The following is a 21,716-nucleotide window of genomic DNA, read 5'->3' on the forward strand; positions in this document are numbered from 1 at the left end:
ACTGAACTCCAAGTGGGGGAAGAAAAAAACCCAGTCCTCAAGATCAGGGAGGGGGCAGACAGACAACCAAAACACCCCCTCCCCTTTCCCAGCACCCGGCATCTACTGCACCCAAAAACTCTGACCATTTTAATTTTTGAAATTTTCCAGTAGCTGCTGCATTTCCCCCCCCCCTATGCTTATACTCAAGTCAATAAGCTTTCCCAGTTTTTTGTGATAAAATTAGGGGCCTCGGCTTATATTCGGGTCGGCTTATACTCGAGTATATACGGTAATATATTGGGTATTTAATGATGTGGGAATAATATTCATAACAGTTCATGGTATCATTATCTGCATCCACATCACAAGGGTGTAACTTGATGGGGTGCAGAGGGTGCAGTCACACTGGGGCCCAGGAGCCTTAGAGAGCCCATAAGCACTGGCATCAGTATTGAGATTGCAGCTTCCATCTGGTCCATAAACCAAGGAGACCCACAGATTACCCTAACCATACTAAGGTGGATTAAACTCCTTAGCACCCGTAACCATCACTATCAAGAATTCACTATAGGGATGAGGTAGGGGGGCCTGGACAAAAGATTACACCAGGCCCACAAGACTTTAGTTACACCACTGTACCGTCACTATGTCATACATGGGATAGCATGGGGTTAAATGTGTAAACAGAAGTCTCCATAGGGGCTGTATACCCAAACAGTAGGATATTTGTAATCACGACTATTTGCAAAGGTGCTTTATATTTTATTTTAGATACATTTGAGCAATAAAAAGGTTGCAAAGTGCACATCCCCTTTAATATATAGTCACTTATTTTTGTGCTCTTACCTTTATATCTTCCCAAAAGTTTTACGAAATATATCAATACATTAAACATCAGGCGCTTTTTAAGCAAACTAGCTATAAACTAAGATTTTGCTTGCACTCCGAGAAGGCAGTGAAAAGGGAAAATGTTTCCTTAAAATACATTACAGATTTGATGTAATTTGCTTGGAAAAAATGTATATTTTTTATTCCAGTCCATCTAGAATGTACTTTGATATTAAAGGGCAGGAAATGGAACTGCTGATTTCATCTGTTTTTATGATTACACTTATTGTCTATTCTAAAGCAAATAGCTCCTAGTTATGAACTCATATATTATCACCATTTCTTCTATTTAAATACAAAATGACATGTAGCAAAAAAGAAAATCTGACAGCTCCTTAAGAAATACTGTAAATTAAACCATAAATTATATGGTGTTTGGCCAAGGAAAGATTGTTCATATTTTTACTGCAAGTGAAATGACAGAAAGGAAAATGAGCGGCTCTTTATACAGTATGAAACATATTTAATATTTGACATTTTATTGACTCTTTACAAGAATATGATTTTAGATTGCAACAAACCTGAATTAAAGGGGTTTTCCCATCAATGTAAGTTATCCCTTATCCATAGGGTAGGGGATAACTTGCAAATCGGTGGGGGTCCAATGTATCAGACTCCCGCTGAACAGGAGAATGGGAGACTTTTTGTCCCCTGTTTTGAATGGCGTAGAGGACTGTTAGTGTGTGCGTTGCTCAAACACATTCCCATATTAATGAATTTGCATGGTGAGCATATAGCCTGACAGCTACATTCAAAATGGGGGAAAGGTTCCCGTTCTCCCCGGAAATTAGGGGGCCCAGCGGCAGCTACTACTGCAGCGGGAAAAAAACTGCAAATGACTCCCATTGAAATGAATGAGCAGGCGAATCTTGAGGCGGATTCCGAATCATAATCAGCCTGCAAACTCCGTGTGAACATACCCTTACAGAACTTGTGTACATTACATCCAATAAACCTGTATTTGATGCTGCCGCATGGTATTTCAGATATATATACCGTATATATAAATATGGTAGGGCCTGGCCAAGCTAGAGCTAGTGATTCTAGGCCACATTATTTCTTAATTTTGACCAAAAACATGTCTTTGACACAGATATTAACATTTTTGCTATTCTCGTTTCTTAAAGAGCTACAATGACCCTGTTGATGTCAAGACGTCTCAGCCTTCTCAAATGATCTCAAAGCCTCCAGTTTTCCATGGACCCGCACAGCAACACTCCACGTTGTATCTCAACTCCCCATATCACCAACCGTCAGCAATGAATCCACATTTATCCGCCATGCATCCCGGTATCAACAGAAACATAGCTCCCAAACCCAGCAACCAAATGCCAGTGACTGTTTCCCTAGCAAGCATGGCTGTATCTCCTCCTCCATCTCTTCAGATGAGTCCACCTCTCCACCAGCACATGCACATGCAGCAGCACCAGTCACTGTCCATGCAGCAGTCCATTGGAAACCAGCTACAAATGCAAAGCCAGTCGGCTTTGCACTCACCAGCAATGCAGCAGGTTGGTCAATCCATCATATTCTATATATAACATAAAACTAACCATCCAACCTCATCATACGTTTTATATTGTTCCCATGCAAAAATCTACTTCACTGTGCACGTATTTGTGTAGTATATGTAGATGTGGATGGCAATGGTAAATGATAACGGTATGCAAATTGGTCATTAAATTGTTGCTTTTTTCTTACAATGTTCTTGGATAAAGATACTGGTTCTAAAGACTTATATATGGCTGATGAATATTACGTGTCTATATATACTACGTGAGTCATTCAGTTAAGTGTTCTGAAACAATGGTGCGATGGGCTTTGCTTTCATGTTGACTAACAATTATTGTCATTTACTCTTCAAGGAGGATGAAATACAAAGAATTGTGACATTTACTCTAAAAGCTTCCCATTCTTGATTATTTTCTTTTCCATATTGCATTTTTTTATTGGTTAAGAAAATAAAAAGTAAAAAGATATTTTGTGTGTCCCAGTGGACATCTATTTTATCTCCCCTCATTCGCACCAGTATGGAATAAGATTAGGCACTGGACATGGCCTACAGCTTGTGTAGTCCAAAATTGAAGAACATTTGAGCTAAGTCTTGCCATCTTCTGCTAAGTCCCACACATTCCATTGGTGCAGTGAAAGCACATGGATTCCCATAGACTATAATGGGATCCGTGTGCTTGCTGCGAGAACTCTGCAGGGAACATGTGGACAGGAAAGTAGTTCACAACCTACTTTTCTGTCTGCATGACTTGTGCGAGATCTCGCGGCAAGCGCATGGACCCCATTATAGTCTATGGGAATCCATGTGCTTTCACTGCTCACCACTTGCAAATGAGTTCAGTACTCCATTCACGGATTACCAAACGCACATGTGAACCAAGGGTAAAGCTGTGGCTCCACGTTGCGGAAATGCAGCTTTTTTTGTTGTAGATTTTGTTGCGGTTTTTTGAACTAAAGTCAAGAATGGCTACAAGAGGAATGGGAAATATATAGATAATTCAGATACATCTCCTTCTACTCAATCCTCTTGTGGCTTTGGCTCAAAAAAACCGCAGCAAAATCTGCAACAACAAAGCTGCTTTTCCGCAACATGAGGCCTTAGCCTTAAGTGGATTAGGTTTTCGCTTGTTGGGTCACCAAGTGGACCCTACAAATGGGAAACCTAAATTCAAGAATGGCTACAAATGGAATGGGAAATATATAGGAAGTTCTTATACTTCTCCCTTCTGCTCAATCCATCCCCAGGGTTTGACTCAAAAAACCAAACCGCAACAAAATCTGCAACAAAAAAAGCTCTTTCGCAATGTTGGGCCTCAGGCTTAGATGATCTACTCATGCATAAGCTAGGGCATGTGTTTTCAATGGAAGGGGTATCTTAATGATGAGGAGATGTCTTCCGGAATACCTTGTGAAATATGAGGATTTCTTACACTGTGTCCATACAATTAGCCTAATATATACTGGGGGAAAAATCCAGGCATATGCATTGTTTCCATAGACCTCCATTTTAGACAGAGGCTAAAGTATTTTTTATTTTATTTTTTTTTCCTTTTTTTGCCACTCTATGGTTAGTATTCATCAACATACCATTTGTCTATGTTTTAGTGTGTCACGGCAAAGAAAATACGCGACACATTAATTTAACAGTGGGCTCCTTTAGATGTATCACCCTTTAGATGTATACGTGTTGTGTGCATACACATGACAGTAAGCCTGTACGCTATGCATACAGAGCCGTACTTCATAAACATAATGCATAGTATTTGATGGAATATTCCCACCTTGAAACAGGAAACCTACATAGATTTTGTGGGTTGGTTTGATCTCCGGGGTTGCACATCTACTATATTCTGTGCATACCACATGTAAAAAAAAATATTAGACCATTTTTTATAGGCAGTTTTATTTCTATATTTTTTCAGCACTGAATTATGAGGCTAATATTAAAAAAAAAAAAAAAAAAAAAATCGCTAAAAATTGGGCATTCTGGAGATCTAGAAATACTTTGACTTGGTAATAGTCTTTTGAACATGAGCCTTAAATCTTAGGCTGAAATATCCAGTAGTGGTTATGCGGCGAATATTGGATTTTTTTTTTCTTTTTTAGAACTGTATAATATATTCTTTGCTTTCAAGATAATGAACAATGACAAATGGAAAACACGTCGAGTTCTGGCTCATTAGTGGTGGATGGAGTGTTTCAGATTTGAGATTCTTTTAAGTAACTGGTTCTAATAGCCGAATCATGGCAGATATGGTAAAATGAGAGGTCTTGGAAGTTGGAATTTATTGTTGGAGCCATTAATAGTATCAGTTTTTTATAACCTGTTCATTTCTGTGTCTCTTTATAAATGAAGTCTGCATGAAAAGTAATGCAAATAAAAACAGTAGAATGGGCATGGAAACTAATTAGACTGCCAAAGCGACTTCCAGAGCTGGCAACACCAATGTCGTAGGTTTTATTTCTTCTAGCTTGCCTGTCAGACATGACATGGGCCACTTTGGTTAGCAGAGTTTAAGGGGCTCCAGCTTTTCATCTTTTAACCCTTATACATTGACACTTTGATGCTGTGACTTCCCAGCTTACACCTACAGAGTAGTCACTGACTAATGGAGCAAACAGATGAACATCACTTTTAGCTGAGGCCCCATGTTGCGGAAAAGCAGCTTTTTTTGTTGTAGATTTTGCTGTAATTTATTTTTAGCCAAAGCCAAGATTGGATACAAAGTGAATAGGAAAGTTCTTATACTTCTCCCTTCTGTTCAATCTACTCCTAGCTTTGGCTCAAAAAACCGCAACAAAATCTACAATAAAAATACACTGCATTTCCGCAACGTGGGGCCTCAGCCTTAGTCTGCAAGTCCAAGGCCAAATGTCACAAGAGTGAAAAGGGTCTATTCCAACTGGTAAATTCTATTTTAATGGAAACCATCCATCGATCAGCCTATTGCTATAGGCCAGGGTTAGGAATCCTTCAGCTCTCCAGCTGCTGTGAAACTACAACTCCCAACATGTTCCATTCACTTCCATGGGAGTTCCAAGAACAGCAGAGCAAGTATGCATGCTGGGAGTTGTAGTTTAGCAACAGCTGGAGAGTCATATGTTCCCTACCCCTGCTATAGGCCATCTTCTGTAGCCCCTAGTAGTCGGCCATTATTTTCATAGAAACCTGTGGACATCTTCTCATGTCAGTTGTATTAATAGATAACTTTTTATGCATGATTGTGTGGACTTTACTGCAGTATTACACTCTGATTCATATAGGGGACATTCCTATTTCATTAAATCCTAATTACTCTTTATAAAGAGGTCCTTTCAGCCCTTCCACCATCTTCAGTACTTTCTATCTTTTAATAGGTGCCGCTCTGCCAATTCTCACTCAGTTGAAATTTTTCTTTAACCCCCTTTCCCCATTACCAAACTATGGGGCAGTTAAGTTTGGTGCCTATTATGCTAATTGAGCCCTCTACTGTTAATTTGGTGTTTTGGTATACCAGGCACCAAAACTAATTGTACGGATTGTTTAGGAACAGTGGTTGCTAGAGAAAACCCTGTGCTGGAATCAATGGAGCAATACCTGTAAAAAGATGAAGCTGGTGGAGGGGGAGAAAGGTTCTCTTTATGTAATCCTATAAGAATACTATACAAGAGAACTGAATAATAAAATATAAAGGCAGTGTCACTCTCATCACCTCTGGGAGCATGACTGTGATTGATGTCCCCACTACTTCTCTAATAACCAGGACTTAAGAAGTCCTTTAACCCCTTAGACTTGCAAATAGTATATTTTATGTACATCAAAAAAGGAGGTTCCCTTTGTGATATCCTTGTGATCCGTGGTTTGATGATAGCTGAAGTTCACCCATTTATAAAGAGGGCATAGTTAAAATCCTCAGGGATGTCCTGTGATGTTGTCTGAGTATTTATAGTTAGATACAATATATACATATATATATATATATATATATATATATATATATTTGATAGATGACTAAATTATTCAAAATAATCACAAAAAAATTAAAAAAAAATATAAAAAAAAATTAATAAAAACTATTTTTTTTCAGCCAATGCGGGACACAAAGCTTTCAAAAAAAGTTACAGTGACACAGATTTTTTTTTGCAAACCCATTTTTCACATCAAATACAAACATTAAGTAGATTTCAGACAAATCAGTATTATGGCTAAATTATACAGTCCCAGAGAATTGCATAGATTATTGTATTCACATATTCTGTTCTTTTGATGTCTTCAAGAGCACGGAACATTTAATAAATCTGCTGAAAATTTGCATATGTGTCCAAATAGATTGAAACAGCCTAATTTTACATTGACTGCGTGTTTGCTGTTATTCGAGGCTGTTCTGTTATTAGAAGTGAAATCGGAAATATAGCGTGTACCATTTACATATTTTGTATTACATATTTTTGCATGCGATCGAGAATGGCCTTGCTTTGCCTCTGCTTTCTTGTATAAGTGTGTGTCTTGTTGTTCATTGAATTTTTTAAAATATTTTTTCACCTTGGTGTAGACAGGGGCAGTGCCCATTGTTGGGGAACCATCATGGGCACTGGGTAGGATCTTACGATTGGATGAGAGGTTATTCCTTGAAAAATCTGACTTTATTTTTGTATAACACACTGAAGCAACGCACGTTGTCTTGAGATGGAAGCACCTCTATGTTTAACCAATGCCATATTGTTAATTTCTGTAGCTATTTTCAATCTTTGTCTCTTCACAGCAATGTAGATTGGAGTCATTTATTTCTCCTCAGGCTAGAAAATGGAATCAAACCTCTGCCAGATATTTTTTTCTACCCTGACCTTGACAAACCAATCTCCCTGTATGAGAAAGACACTTGCACTAAATTTGCCTTATTATTTGACCTGAGGGTTTCTTCCCTTCTTGAACAGATTCCTAACATGTTAACATTAACATTTCTGGAAGTAAAACTATATGCATAATTGCTTTATAAAAACCATTGTAACAGGATCCTTTATAGCTGTAGATCTGGATAGAAAACGTAAATGCACCGGGTTAGAATCTAAAAATATCCAAATGTATGTGCATAGATAATAGATCAGTAATGTTGTCCATGTATTATCATATATAAATAATCTCAGTACAAATGTGCAGAGGGAATCAGTATTTATTACTATGTCAGGGGTGAGAAATACAACCAGTTCAGACCACCATTATATAAGCCAGCTGGTTAAAGCAGGAGAGAAATTCCCACCAACTAATAAATGGGTGACACAGCAAACAGAAAGAATCCAGGCCTTGCTACATAACAGATGAACTTACATTCCTTACAAACATGATATAGTCATGGGCCACAGATTCTTACATAACATAACTATTCCAGTCTTGTCACCCACAACCTTTATGAGTGACCTCGACCTCTCGGCCTATTAAGGATCTGTGTTTACAACTTTTTTTTGAATTGGTCCAAAATTTGGGTTTACATGTAGACACAACACTAACACTGGCCATACATCTTAGGTGTGTATCAGCTGGACCTATCGACCATCCAGCCATTTAATGTCTATGGAGACTTTCCAACTCTTCACAATGGTGAATGTGGGAAGATAAAGATCAGACAGTTGGATGTTGCCGCCAAGTCCATCTGCTTTTATAGAGATAAGCTCCTGCCAGATGAGTCTGCCGACATCTTTCTCCCTTCTCCCAGTTCGGTCCTCATGTATGAGAACGTCAGGCAAGATGGCTGTTGGCTAGACCAGTGTTTCGCTATATAAAGCATGTGGTCGATTTAATGTTTCTGCAAGGGTGTAGTCATAGGGGGTGCAGGTTCCAAAGGTTCCTCTGTCTGGTAGGGGCCCAATTACAGATTTTACATTGGGGACGAGGAGGTTGAAATTATACCTCATTCCGGTTTGAGTTCCACTGACATGCCACATGACATATATATTTTTTTAAATGTAGATTGTGAGCCCCATATAGGGATCACAATGTACATTTTTTATCCTATCAGTATGTCTTTGTAGAATGGGAGGAAATCCACGTAACCACGGGGAGAACATACAAACTCCTTGCAGATGTTGTTCCTGGCGGGATTTGAACCCAGGACTCCAGCGCTGCAAGGCTGCAGTGCTAACCACTGAGCCACCATGTTGCCCTTCTACCGACATACAGGAGTTTTGTATTTAAGGGAAAGCTATACAACTTTACATAAAATAAGTATATCCTATATATTAGCATATTTCCAAATTAGTCCTAAAAATGGGTCTTCACAAAATGTGGTAATTCTAGCGCCATGTATAATATACACAATATGCTGTAGAACTTATTCCCAGCTGATTATTAGAGCTCAGGTGCTCAAGGTGATCATGCATATTATAGAAGGTCTGCTTTACATTGAACAATTCTCATTTGCACCAGTATTTTCTAAATGAATGGCCACAGTTATCATTGTAACTAACAGGTTTAACCTTCCAACAGAACCCTTGTACAGTCCAGGAGTGTAGGCCTGGACTCATGTTTCCATTAGTCTTAGTCAAGTTAATATTCAGTCTGCTAGTTCAGATTTTACCATATGTATAGCATAGGAGATGAACCTACATAGTAGTAATGTAGCTGGTACATTAGGCTGGAGACACATGGGGTGTCATTGCAGCTGGTGAATAACTTGTTCTACACATTACGACATGAACGTTATCATGTCATTGGTTGCTATGCCCAACTAAGACTTTTTTTTTTTTCTTAAACAGTTTCATAAATCTTTGTCCCATACGAGAGGCTATAAGGATAGAAATTGCATTTACTATGTAAATTGGCCTGTTTGCATTGGTTAGGTTAAACGCTCACATACAGTTTTAAATGCAGGTTTCCCTACAAAAAGTGCACAGCATAATGCAGTATAGCTAAGTAAGGGAGATTTTAAGGAATAACTAAACTTTCAAACATTTTTCATTTCCTGGCAGCATTTGTCAATAATTGTGTAATATATTTTAAATACAATTGGCTCCTTTCTGTGAAATCCTGTATTTCTACCTTCTTTCCAATGCTTCCCTATTGAGAGCTGTAATCTGCTTGTCATTGTATAGAGTGTACAGGCGTATGTGTAATGAAGAGGAGATGAGGGGAGGGGAGGGGCACGTCAAAATAAATTAGGGGATTAGAAAACATTCAAATGTGCTCCTGGTGCCGAATGAAAGAGGAGATTCTCATCATGCATTAAGGTTATCAGTTCTACCTATATGTAATAGCAATATCACTGGCTGAACACACAGTGTAAGCTGTGCACATTATTCATCATGCTCTTTGTTCAGCTGTTGGAGCTGTGACCTTTCTGTACAGAATTGGACTGGCGATATGGCCACAAGGCATAAAGGTGTTGTCTTGGGTTAATCTCTGTGTGACCTATATAAATACCTGATGGGTAGGGGGCTGACAGCTGGCCACTAGACCAATCAGTTGTACAGAATCACTCCCAGCACCTGTCCTATACACTACACAGGGCCGGAAGCAGATTCCCCTGTATAGCAGCCAGGCGCAGTCACTGCAGCTCATCTCTAAGTGAATTCAGTGGCAGCTAAGCTGCAGTGACTGTGTCCGGCCATAGGGGAGGTTTCTGCTTCCAGCCCTGTATAGTGCATAGGGTGGGCACCGGAGGTGGCTCTGTTCAGCTGATCAGTCTGGTGCCAGCTGTCACCCTTCCCCCTCACAATCAGGTATTTATGGCCTATCTTTGGAGAAGACATAAAAAGTTTAACCCAGGACAACCCCTTTAATCCTTATGCTAGTAATTTTATATATAGCGATGGCTAAGTAGATATGAGAGGTAGATTATTATATATGAGAGGTAGCTGGATTATTAGATATGAGATCTAGGTAGATTATTAGATACGAGAGGTAGATTATTAGATATGAGAGGTAGGTGGATTATTAGATATGAGATCTAGGTAGATTATTATATGAGAGGTAGCTGGATTATTAGATATGAGATTTAGGTAGATTATTAGATATGAGAGGTAGGTGGATTATTAGATATGAGAGATTGGTAGATTATTCGATATGAGAGGTAGGTGGATTATTCAGTATGAGAGGTAGGTGGATTATTCAGTATGAGAGGTAGGTGGATTATTCGATATGAGACGTAGGTGGATTATTAGATATGAGAGGTAGATTATTAGATATGAGAGGTAGGTGAATTATTAGATACTAGAGGTAGATTATTAGATATTAGAGGTAGATAAGATTATTAGATACGAGAGGTAGGTGGATTATTAGATACTAGAGGTAGATTATTAGATATTAGAGGTAGGTGGATTATTAGATATAAGAGGTAGATTATATTATATATGAGAGATAGGTAGATTATTATATATGAGAGATAGGTAGATTATTATATACGGTATGAGAGGTAGATTATTATATACGAGAGGTAAGTAGATTATTAGATATAAAAGGTAGGTAGATTATTAGATATGAGAGGTAGATAAGATCATTAGATACGAGAGGTAGGTGTATTATTAGATATGAGAGGTAGGTGTATTATTAGATATTAGAGGTAGATTAATAGATATGAGAGATAGATTATTATATACGAGAGGTAAGTAGATTATTAGATACGAGTTGTAGATTTTGTCTATTGCTATATGTGTATATCTCCCTCTGAATCTCTCACGTCAGTTCCACAATATACAATCCTGCGCTCGCTGTTGTAATTTAATAATGGAGTAAATAATTTTGACACAATAAATACTGATGTGAAGTGAATTGTTGTTTTGTAACGCCAGGCGAGCGCTTTCTTTCTCTTCCTCCTCGGTGTGGAGTTTGATTATTATTTGTTACTCGCTAATTCTCATCACTAGTATCCTGCTTTGCTTTTTTTTTGTTAGTTGAAAAAGAAGTGTAAGTATAAAGGAAGCAGATGGTCCCTTTGTGATTGAATGAAGAAAAAGGGTTTTGCGAACAATGCATGAATAGGTGTAGTCTAATAAAACACTCAGCCACCTGCTGCCAATGGCTTTCAAAAAGATTCTGTTGCATATTTTGAAAATTAACAAGCAATGTATCCTTGAGTTTTAATGAAGGAGGAAAAATTGCAGATTTGGAGGATATATGTATATTTGTTGTGCGCCTCTTTGTCTTTAATACCTTTTTGTTTTGCGTCTAGGGTAATCCGTTTATAAATCTACGTGACCTTTGCGTCCTTTATAGCAGAGGCATATATATGATATATATGTACGTCCTGGATTGAATACCAATCTATTGATCATTCGATGTGTTACTTTTATTCCATATCTTATGTCTTTCGGAATATTGTTCTGTGTGCCTATTGTTTCCCATGCATATCACGCTGTGTAAGTAATACGGTCTTGTTTGTTTCCCAGGGATTTACTCTTCAGTCAGAATATCAGAATCTTATCAGCCCCACATCTACAGCAGCCCAGGTTGTTACTCAAGCAATGGAGTATGTCCGTTCAGGTTGTAGGAATCCTCCAGGACAGGCCATAGAATGGAACAATGACTACTGCAGTAATGGGTGAGTAGGCTACCAGCACACTCTAGTGTTCCTCTCCTGCTATTAAATATTTTATAAAGAAATTCATAGCATCGCAGGAATTCTAAATCTTCATAGAAATGCAAACCAAATGTAATAGAGATGTTTCTGAAGCAGATACTGGCAAATAGACCGTCTTTCTCATATTGGGAATTGCGATATGGTTGCACAATAACAACTGTTTCTAATGCACAAAGGGGTTGCATATAATATAAAACAGGACTTATACCTTGTAATATGCATTATTATTATAGAGGATACCACATAGACGACTACACATGAGAGTCCTTGTGTGCAGGGCAACTTCTGTAGAATGATTATATGTTCTCCCTATATTTGTATGGGTTTCGGGAAACATGGGGTCTCTCTAGGTTTAATCCAACCAAGGATTTGCGTAGAATTTGTGTTCACACTGTGCTGACGTGCGTTACATCTACTCCAGTATGCACCAATATTATACCGGGTTTTTTAATGTACAGACCCCCCATTCTCACTTTATAGGTATGCTACATGGGGTTTTCATAGAAGACAAGGAGCTTTTTTCAGGTCACATACAGTAATTTTGGGCTGGGCAGCAGGATAGAAAGAATACAGAATTACCATTTTTATAGTCCTTTGTCTAGGATAGAAGGGAAATTATGAAGGTTTTTATAGTTTCTATACTTCGGTCAGTGGCGTAACTACCGCCATAGCAGTGGAGGCAGCTGCCACAGGGCCCAGGACATTAGGGGCCCGGTGACAGCCGCTACCGCTGCTATCATTATACTCGGGGGTCTTTTCAGACCCCCGAGTATAATGATTGGTGGACCGGGAGAGGTATGAAATATAAAAACACCTCTTACCTCTCCACGATCCGTACAGGCTTCAGCCTAGTCGTCCGATGTCACATGAGCCGGGCCTGCGGTTTAGGTTTTCGTTTGTCAGGTCCCCAAGAAGACCTGACGAAAGGACACCTGAACGTAGGTGTGAACCTAGGGTAGCGTTAGTATTGCATTCAGAAGGACTTACATATGGATGACCTCTCCTTTTTATAGGTCATCAACATTAGATCAGTTGAGACCTGGCATATTCTACCTGTGTTTAACTGTTGACATATAGCATGGATCCTGAGTATGCAGGCTAAACTGTGAGCCTAACTATGTAAGGAGATGTAAACACTTGCACCCTTGTGCACCCTGTGTCATACCGGGGAAACCAGTTCTTTTGGCTGGACACAAAGTCCTGCATGTCCGACTTTGTGTCCGGCCACAAAAAAACAGAGAAGCAGAGAAGCTACAGGCGGACACTGGCAGTTTGCTTTTAAAATCCATTCAAATGAATGGGTGGAACTGACTGCTGGGAAACCGTCCCCTGTCCAGTTTCTCTGGGGCTTAGGACATAAACCGGACACAGGGCACACAGGGGCGCAAGTGTGAATGCCCCCTAATAGAGTATGTAAGAATTTACAGGGACAGCAAGACAAGACTGTAAAGCTAAGGGTAGACAATGGCTTTTACCCCAAAACATATCACAACGCAGAGTGCCATTTTGAGCTGCATTGAATGTTGTATCATCACCTACAAGTTACTGATACACAAGACAGCCCCAGAAATCCAGCAGGTCACTGCAACTTTTGGGTAACAGTAAAACAACATTCACTTTCACCTTACTTGTTATGGAAGCATCACAGACGCATTGAGATATTTTGCTGTATAGTGTGTTTCTCAGCTAGAATTGCAGTGTGACCCTAACCAAATTTGTAACTCAGTATGGAGAATGAAAGAAATTTTATAGATACAAAATACACATATATAGTACTGTGCGAGAGCTTTAGGTAATGCTAGAGAAAATAGAAGCATTAATAGTTTATTTTTGTCAATTAACAAAATGAAAAGTAATTGAAAAAAAAGAGAAATCTAAATCAATATTTGGTGTGGTCAGCCTTTGCCTTAAAAACAGCAGCGATTCTTCTAGGTACACCTGCAGGCTGAGGCCTCATGTTGCCGAAAAGCAGCTATTTTTTATTGCAGATTTTGTTGCGTTTTTATACACCAATGTCAGGAGTGACTGAGCAGAAGGTAGAAGTAGAAGTACTGTAAGAAGGTGACAGGCAGAGTGCTGGAGTCCAGATATATCAGCCCCATGTTTCTGACATATATGCGGTCCAGGGTGGATCTGGAGTAGGCCTCAGCCCAGGTGTAGATCCTGAGCTCATTACTGGGCCAGAAAAGGCTGCAGATCCTGCAATACAAGGCAGTTCCATGAGGTGAAAGGAGATGTATGGTTCTGTCCTGTAATCCTGAGTAAGGGGAGACAATATTGCTCCTGTGTTGTTCGTGTGGCTGGTAGTAAGCCACGTATATAGTTAGGTTATTATTTCTGTTTAGTAAGTTGCTCAGACGAGCAGGTTTTTATTTAGTTTTTGCCTGAAGTTAAGGCTGTATTTTGTTTTGCTCCTTTTGGGCCTGAAGTCAAGGCTTATTTATTTTCCTGTTTATTTTCTAAGTAAACCAGTTTGCTGCACACTTTGTGTCCCTATTTTGACTGTTTGGGTCCGCACCACTGCTTTTACTGAGCTAACTTGCTGTACAGCACTTCATATAAATTCCCATCCTTTTTTATAGCCATTGTTGGCTTTGGCTCAAAAAAAAAACTATACAAAATTTGCAACAAAACAAGCTGCATTTCCGCAACGTGGGGCTTTAGCTGCAAGCAGTTTTTTAAAGAAACTTTGAAGGAGAGTTGTTCCAAACATCTTGGGAAACTAAGTACAGATCTTCTATGGTTGAAAACTTGGTCAAATCCTTCTGTCTCTTCATGTAATCCTAGACAGACTGGATGGTGATGAGATCAGGGCGCCGTAGGGGCCTCCAAATGTGGTTACACCAAATATTGTTGTGCTTTAGATTTCTCTTTTACTTGTACTCTAAACTATTAGCATTTCCATTATTTACAGCATTCTTACTTTACAGCATTTTTCCACATCTACAACTGTATATAAGCACCAAAAGTTTTTCTTTGCAAAACTTTTATTGATTGCAATTTGCTTTCCTTTTCCCCAGGAACATGCAGAGGGACAAAGCACTGTACCTAACCTGAAAGTATGAAGCGCGCTGAGAAATGTCTTTCAGAAGAGGAATGCAGGGACAACATTTGTCAAGGATCGCATTTCGCGACCATGGCAATACTGCAGTTCATTAGAAAATACAAGTTGCTAAGCACTTAGGACATTTACATTTGTGGGCTATCCACTCTGGGAAAATAGTCTTGCTTCTTCTTTTCAAACTCCTTTAACATATTTCCCCTTCTTTACCGAAAGAAGATTACTAAAGAAAATTGGACCATTCATATTTTATATTGGTTTTGCTGTGAAGTGCTGCACTAGTAAAGCTGCCTTAGCAACTGTAGTCATCTCAGATTAAAGCGTCCTGGAGTTTCCATTGGTTTTCATAAAGGTTGTTTCTATAAATCTACTAAAGACTTTCCAAATGGCTTGATGTAGCACTCATAGCAAGGATGTAAATAGCATGAGTGTCCATTCTCCTAGAGTATAAAATGTGGATGTTGTGTAGCTAAATTGCAATTGAAATCTGGTACATTCCAGGTGGTAAACTTTGGAAAATGGTTAGGATTGGCAAACATTCATATTTTTGCTTATTTTTTAATGCCTAATATGTCTATATTTTCAAAAAAAAAAAAAGATTTCGGAGAAAAATCCTCCACGACGGGAAATTGGCTAATTGTGCTCTGGGCTATACAGAAATCCAACATGTTTATTTTGTACCGCATTAAAATGGCTTTTTGTATCACTTCTTGTGTAACTGTTAGTAAATGTCATTATGTCCCTCTATGTATAAAACCTGCCAAATGCTTATATGTTATTTTACTAGATGCAGAAACAGATTGGAAACGGCTAAATTGTAACCTTGATACCTGGCTATGTGTTCTATTGTTTCTCCATACTGTGTCTGTATTTAATCTTTTTATTTTATGTTTTTATTTTTTTTTATTTTTTATTTTTTTTTTTATTAAATGGAGCCTGTTGCGCCTATTTATGAAATAAATCTATGTGTTTGTAAGTAATTTTTTCTTAGCTTTTTAAATATGTTTTCTTTGATGTTTTCACATTTTTGCTGGAAAAATTCTATCGTTTCACAATTCATGTGAATTCATTTCCTTTCTACTGTGACATTCAATAAAACCAAACTTGCGTTTTTAAATGATAAAAAAATAAAAGTGATCAAAAACTTTCCGCACTTCACATTTTTTTTTTCTTGGTTGGAAAGTAGAGATGTAAAAAAGAAAAAAAAAAATTGTGTACACTGTCGTAACGGACAACAATGTAGCAACTGTTTATATTTATATGGAGTAGTAAAATGATATAAGCCCCGAGAGTAAACAACAGGGAAAAGATAGGATTCTGCCTTTTAGTTTTCAATCAGGTTTTGGCCAGGGAACTTGGCAAGAGGTAGTGATAAATTGTTCTTATAAGCTTCTATGATCACACGTCAAATCTAGTGAAAGAACTGTGAAGCATGGAAAAATGCCCTACTTGTGCTGTATTTAACATGAATATGAAAGGTCTTTTGACAAATGGGAGAATTCCCCCAGGCCACATATCAGTCAGAATGTCTTTTTAAGTGAAAGGCAAATGGAGGAGATGGCGAAACCACATCGTCTAAGATAGATCTGATTCCATTCAAAGGCTTTTAGATATTTATATTACCAGTGACACAAAAGTGGTTTTATTTAAGTTGCTCTTAAACTACAATTAAACACTTTCCAGAGACTTTGTATAATCTGATGGGATTAAATAATAGTTTATGTTAGGAATATTTCTTTTCTTTACAGAGGTTTTTCGGGATAACACGTTCTTCGGATAGGCCGTAATGTATGAATGGTGGGGAGGTCCTCTGAAAGGCCAGCCCTCACTAAGGGCTCGTTCGCATCTGCATCCGGGGTCTCCATTTTCAGGTTTCCGTTTCCTGCCCGAAACTTGGCAGGAGACGGAAACCAGCAGGCATTTTTCAAACCCATTCAAATGAATAGGTTTGAAAAGTGTCCGGTGAGCGTTTTGTGCTCTCCGCAGCGAAACCGTTTTTTTTTAACCAGACACAAAGTTGGACATGTGTCTAGTTTAAAAAAACGGTTTCGCCGCAGAGAGCACAAAACGCTCACCGGCGCTCACTGCCAGACATGGTCTGGCAGGTTTCCGTCTTCTGCTTGCAGAAGATGGAAACCTCAGAATGGAAACCGGACGCTGGTGTGAACCCAGCGTAAGGCTGAGGCCCCACGTTGTAGAAACGCGGCTTTTTTTGTTGTAGATTTTGCTGCAGTTTTTTGAGCCAAAGCCAAGAATGGCTACAAAAGGAATGGAAAGTAGATAGAAAGTAATTATATGTCTCCCTTCTGCTCAATCCACTTATGGCTTTGGCTCAAAAAACGTTTCCTCAACCTGGGGCCTTAGCCTTAAAGGGATTTTCCAGTCCCAGATGGAGTTTTCATATTGATGAACTAGGCCAGCAGTATGTGATCTGAGTGTGGTCTGGGTGTTCGGATTCCCTCAGATCAGCTGTTACAGCAGCTTCAAGGTGCTAAAAGCAGGTGCAGTGGACAGGGAGCTTGTGATAGCTACTCCTATTCAGATAGGAACGGCACCGCTATGCAGTTATAGGTTGATGATACATTTGTGATTTGTGATACTGTCACAGATGTCCATACTATGGCAGACCACACAATAGTTGTGTGTTAAAACCTGCCATGGGTTTTGCTAGCATATCTTGATATTATATTGAATTGGTTTTATGAAAAATTGGAATTCTTAACCAAATTCGAGCTAAGATAAAGGTGGACACAGTATATAGTATGCACTGCTATGTCTGGATAAATATTCATTTTTGTCATCTGGAACTCATCAACCGCCTGGTCACCCATGTTTTTTCCACAAAAAAACAAAAAAAAAACATTTCAAATATAAATTTTATCTTCTCTCATTACTTTTAAGACACAAGTGTAACCAGTCATAGGCCAAGTGTACAACTCATGTAAAGGGGAAATAAAACAAAGTGCCATAAATAAGCAATAAAGATATGTGCTACATTTAATAAGGGAAACATCGCCAGAGACCATAAATTTAAAGGGATTGTCTGAATTATTCATCAAATATAAAATCATATAGGTTTTTATATACATGCCTTTATATTAGTGAAGTTTCCTCTGATCCATGGTTATACCAGATGACCATGCAAATATCTGAAGAGGTCTAAGGCCCCATGTTGGGGAAATGCAGCTTTTTTTTTTTTTTTTTTTTTTTTCTTAACCAACGCCAGGAGTGGATTGAGCAGAAGGTAAAAATATAAGAACTTCCTATATAAGTCCCATTTCTTTTGTTGGCTTCCTTGGCTTTAATGAAAACACAAACAGCAAGATCTGCAACAAAAAGTGTGTTTGCAATGTGGGGCCTCAGCCTAAATATGGCATCACACATGTGAACTACCTAAAGGCCAAGACATCATGCAGGATATCGATTTCCTGGATACAATCTACCAGCTAAAAGTACTGACATAAGATATAGGCCTTACTTACCACGTGACCAAAATGTCTGCACCAATACCAGACAGAACGTGGGTATCCTCCAGTAGGAGATTCTCCTTCATAAAATTATGATCATTAACAGAAGTTGACAAGTTGCTACAAAAGATTCTAGACATTAGGAATATACTATAAATCTAACATGATTTTCAGTATAATAAGTTATTACAATAATCTTTTCATGATGCTTTTAAAGGTGAAAATCTGGCTGTGTAAAAGCTCTTAAGATAACATTGATATTTAAAGGGTTTGCCTAATCTTATCAATAGGATAGGCAAATACTTTATAATGGTGGTACTGATCTAGACCCCCATTGATCCAGAGAATAATGGGGATGCACCCACTTCCATGGAGATTCAAAATGGTCACAGTGCAGTTCCTTTCACTGCCAGTAGGGCGGGAATCCCACAGCTCAGGATGGAGAAATGATGCAGTAATGCTTAGGAAGGCATAGCCTAGAAATACACTATCACTTTGTAAGATGCAAAACCCCTTGGGAAATACTTCTATGTGAAAGTAAGTTGACATATAAAAATGCACAATTTGATAGTATGTATTGGTGATTGTGCGAAGAAAAACAAATAAAATTCCATATAGTCCAGATTTAAGAGCAGGCAGAAAATGAAATGTAGTTTATAGAAGAGAAACCCTGAAGCCAGCTTTGAATTCTTCTCTAAAGATGAAAGGATTATGATAGACAAATTGTCTATATGGAGAACAACAAAGCCACAGCTGACACATGACAAGCGCACTGGAAAGGCAAAATCCTATCAGGCTTTTAAACCAATTCTTCAATTGTTTAGTAAAGGTTTTATTTTATCAAGTTTTTGACTGGAAACAAAGTTACACAAGAGTTACAATCCCTAGATGTATAATGCATGTGCGGCTTAATTAACAATAATAATAATTGTAATGTTTATGACCAAGCCTTAGGATAGCTGAACTGTAACCAGGCCACGTGATGAATGAATGTGATATAACTAGCCAGTGAAGTGGAAGAGCAGCTGATCTGTAGGGGTTCCATGTATGCAGAAGGAAGTATTTTTGAAAAATGCAGCAGGTTCATTTTAGCTGCACAATGACAAGTGTTTTCCCTTTAGGTTTTATAGAGCGAATAAAAAAGCAGCAAAAACTCAATAAAAAAAAACTGCAGGAAAAAACTCAATGCGTTTTCGTAGAGTTTTTAGCTGCATTTCACTATGTGGGACCTAAACACAGCCATTTATTTTAAATCTCTCCCCTTTCCCGAGATCAGTTGCAAAAATGCAAAAAAATAAAGTAAAACACACACATTAGATAGCGCTGTGTCTGAAAAGGCCCAGTCTGCAAACTCAAAAAAATATTTTACCCATACGGTTAATCTAGCAGGAAAAAAAAAATCAAAAGAGAAGAACCGCAATTTTTTTTTTTTTTTATGTTTCACCTTATAAAAATTTGAACAAAAAGCAATCAAAACATGTAGAAAGTGCATCTGCTCCTGCAAAAAATGATGTCTCACACAGCCCCATATATGGAAATATAAAAATAGTGACGGGTGTCAGAATATGGCGACTTTAAGAATGGATTTTTTTGGAGTTAAAACACAGCAAAAACTATATAAATTGGGTATCTCCTTAATCGCACTGACCCATAGAATACAGATAACATCATTTTGGTTGCACAGTGAAAACCAAAAAAATTTAGCCCATAGGAGTAACACAAACCCAGTTTTTTCTCTAATTCTACCCCATTTTGAATTGTTTTCCAGCTCCCCAGTACATGGTACCATTCCAAAGGGGTACCCCCCCAAAAAAAAAAAAAAAAAAAAAAAAAAGTTAAGGCTTTTGGAAGGTAGGGCGTAAAAAACAATAATTGAAAATCAAAAATGTCTGATGTGGGAAGTAGTTAAAGGGATTTTGGCTGCTAAATTCCTTCATTAACTTTTTTGTCATGCACCACACAATCAGATGTTTTTAGGTTTATTTTCTAATTTTCTACTTTTTTTTTTTTTTTGACAAAATACAGCACCATATACCGTAAGCTTTCTATAGATAATCTGCCATTGTATCGTAAACTATCATATTGCTGGTAAGAACTGTATCCCAGTACCTGAGATGTTGATGGGCCCTGGCTACCCAAACTGCTTCCTTCCACTCCACCACTGGTCCCTAGGACATCCTCTCTTTATCTGCCACATTTGGGTCTGGATATTGTAATTGTAAGGAAGCTGGCCCATGACTAAACAGTATAATAGAAGGCTGGAATGGCTCAGTGTAGCAAATGTGCAATGGTAAGTGGATTCTGGGGATCATATAGAGTGTTAGGGTATTGGCTCATCTCCTGTGATGGGCAGAGCTGAGAATGTCTGGTTTATTGTAGGAATTATACAGGTAGGGCTTGGTGTTTGCTGTCGTCCATCTACTGGAAGTTTGGGGATATAATGTAGTACTGTGAGTTGGATGATACAACATATGAGGCAGGAAAGAGACTGGGTGGTGTCTGCATCCCCCCCCCCCAAAAAACAAAACAAAACAAAAACCAAAAAAAAACAACAAAAAAAAAAAACAAAAACACTAAAACCGTAGAACCCTAAAATTGTGTGCAGGATGCTGAATTTGTGGGTGACAACTTTTCAGTGCAGTCTAGGGTGATAGGATGATAGGATCTCTGGGGCATTTTGGACCTTAGGTGCCGTGGAGAGTTTGTTCATTCTATTTCTCCATCTGACACAGTCTCACACCAACAGTTCTTCTTTTTTGTAAATAACACATAAATCACTCTCGGCCTCTGCTCTGTTACCTTGCAGCTCGTTTTTGTCCTCCCAACTACCAAAATGAGCATATAGATGGACAATGAGGGGGGAAAGCACCAGCAACAAGGAAAGTGGTGTTAACTATAGAAAAAGCATGGAGAGCAGCTGTAGGGGAGCGGTGGACCAAGTCCGGGGAACAGCTCTGGGCCTATGGTCTAGCTAATCCAAAACTGTTACCATGGCAATGACTGGCTTCATGTACCCATACAGATAACATAAATGCAGTTATGTACTTAGCTATCAAGGTACTCACAAGCATCAAATTCATGAAAAACACCATTTTATATGTCTCGTCAACATGTTTCACTTGAAATTGCTGCAATAACATCAATTATTAAAAAACTGCATGATTATCTATAAAAAATAAAAAAAAAAAAAACCTGCGCTCTTCTATTTCCTAACAAGCTGGAATCTGTTTAGAAACCTAGCCAAGTATGTGGCAACCA

General features: G+C 38.4%; 1 protein-coding gene across 2 annotated transcripts in view; it reads left to right on the forward strand.

The window, feature by feature from the left end:
• Positions 1-16,093, forward strand: part of TOX (thymocyte selection associated high mobility group box) — a 219,660-nt gene extending 203,567 nt beyond the window's left edge. For both annotated transcript variants that reach the window (XM_075270543.1, XM_075270544.1), the window contains 3 exons: positions 1,998-2,381; positions 11,740-11,891; positions 14,951-16,093. In XM_075270543.1, the coding sequence (XP_075126644.1) occupies positions 1,998-2,381; positions 11,740-11,891; positions 14,951-14,987 (573 nt within the window). In that variant the 3' untranslated portion in view covers positions 14,988-16,093. The remainder of the gene's footprint in view (positions 1-1,997; positions 2,382-11,739; positions 11,892-14,950) is intronic.
• The last annotated feature ends 5,623 nt before the right edge of the window (positions 16,094-21,716 follow it).

This window comes from Leptodactylus fuscus, chromosome 4 (assembly GCF_031893055.1).
Source record: "Leptodactylus fuscus isolate aLepFus1 chromosome 4, aLepFus1.hap2, whole genome shotgun sequence".
In the NCBI taxonomy this organism is placed as follows: domain Eukaryota; kingdom Metazoa; phylum Chordata; class Amphibia; order Anura; family Leptodactylidae; genus Leptodactylus; species Leptodactylus fuscus.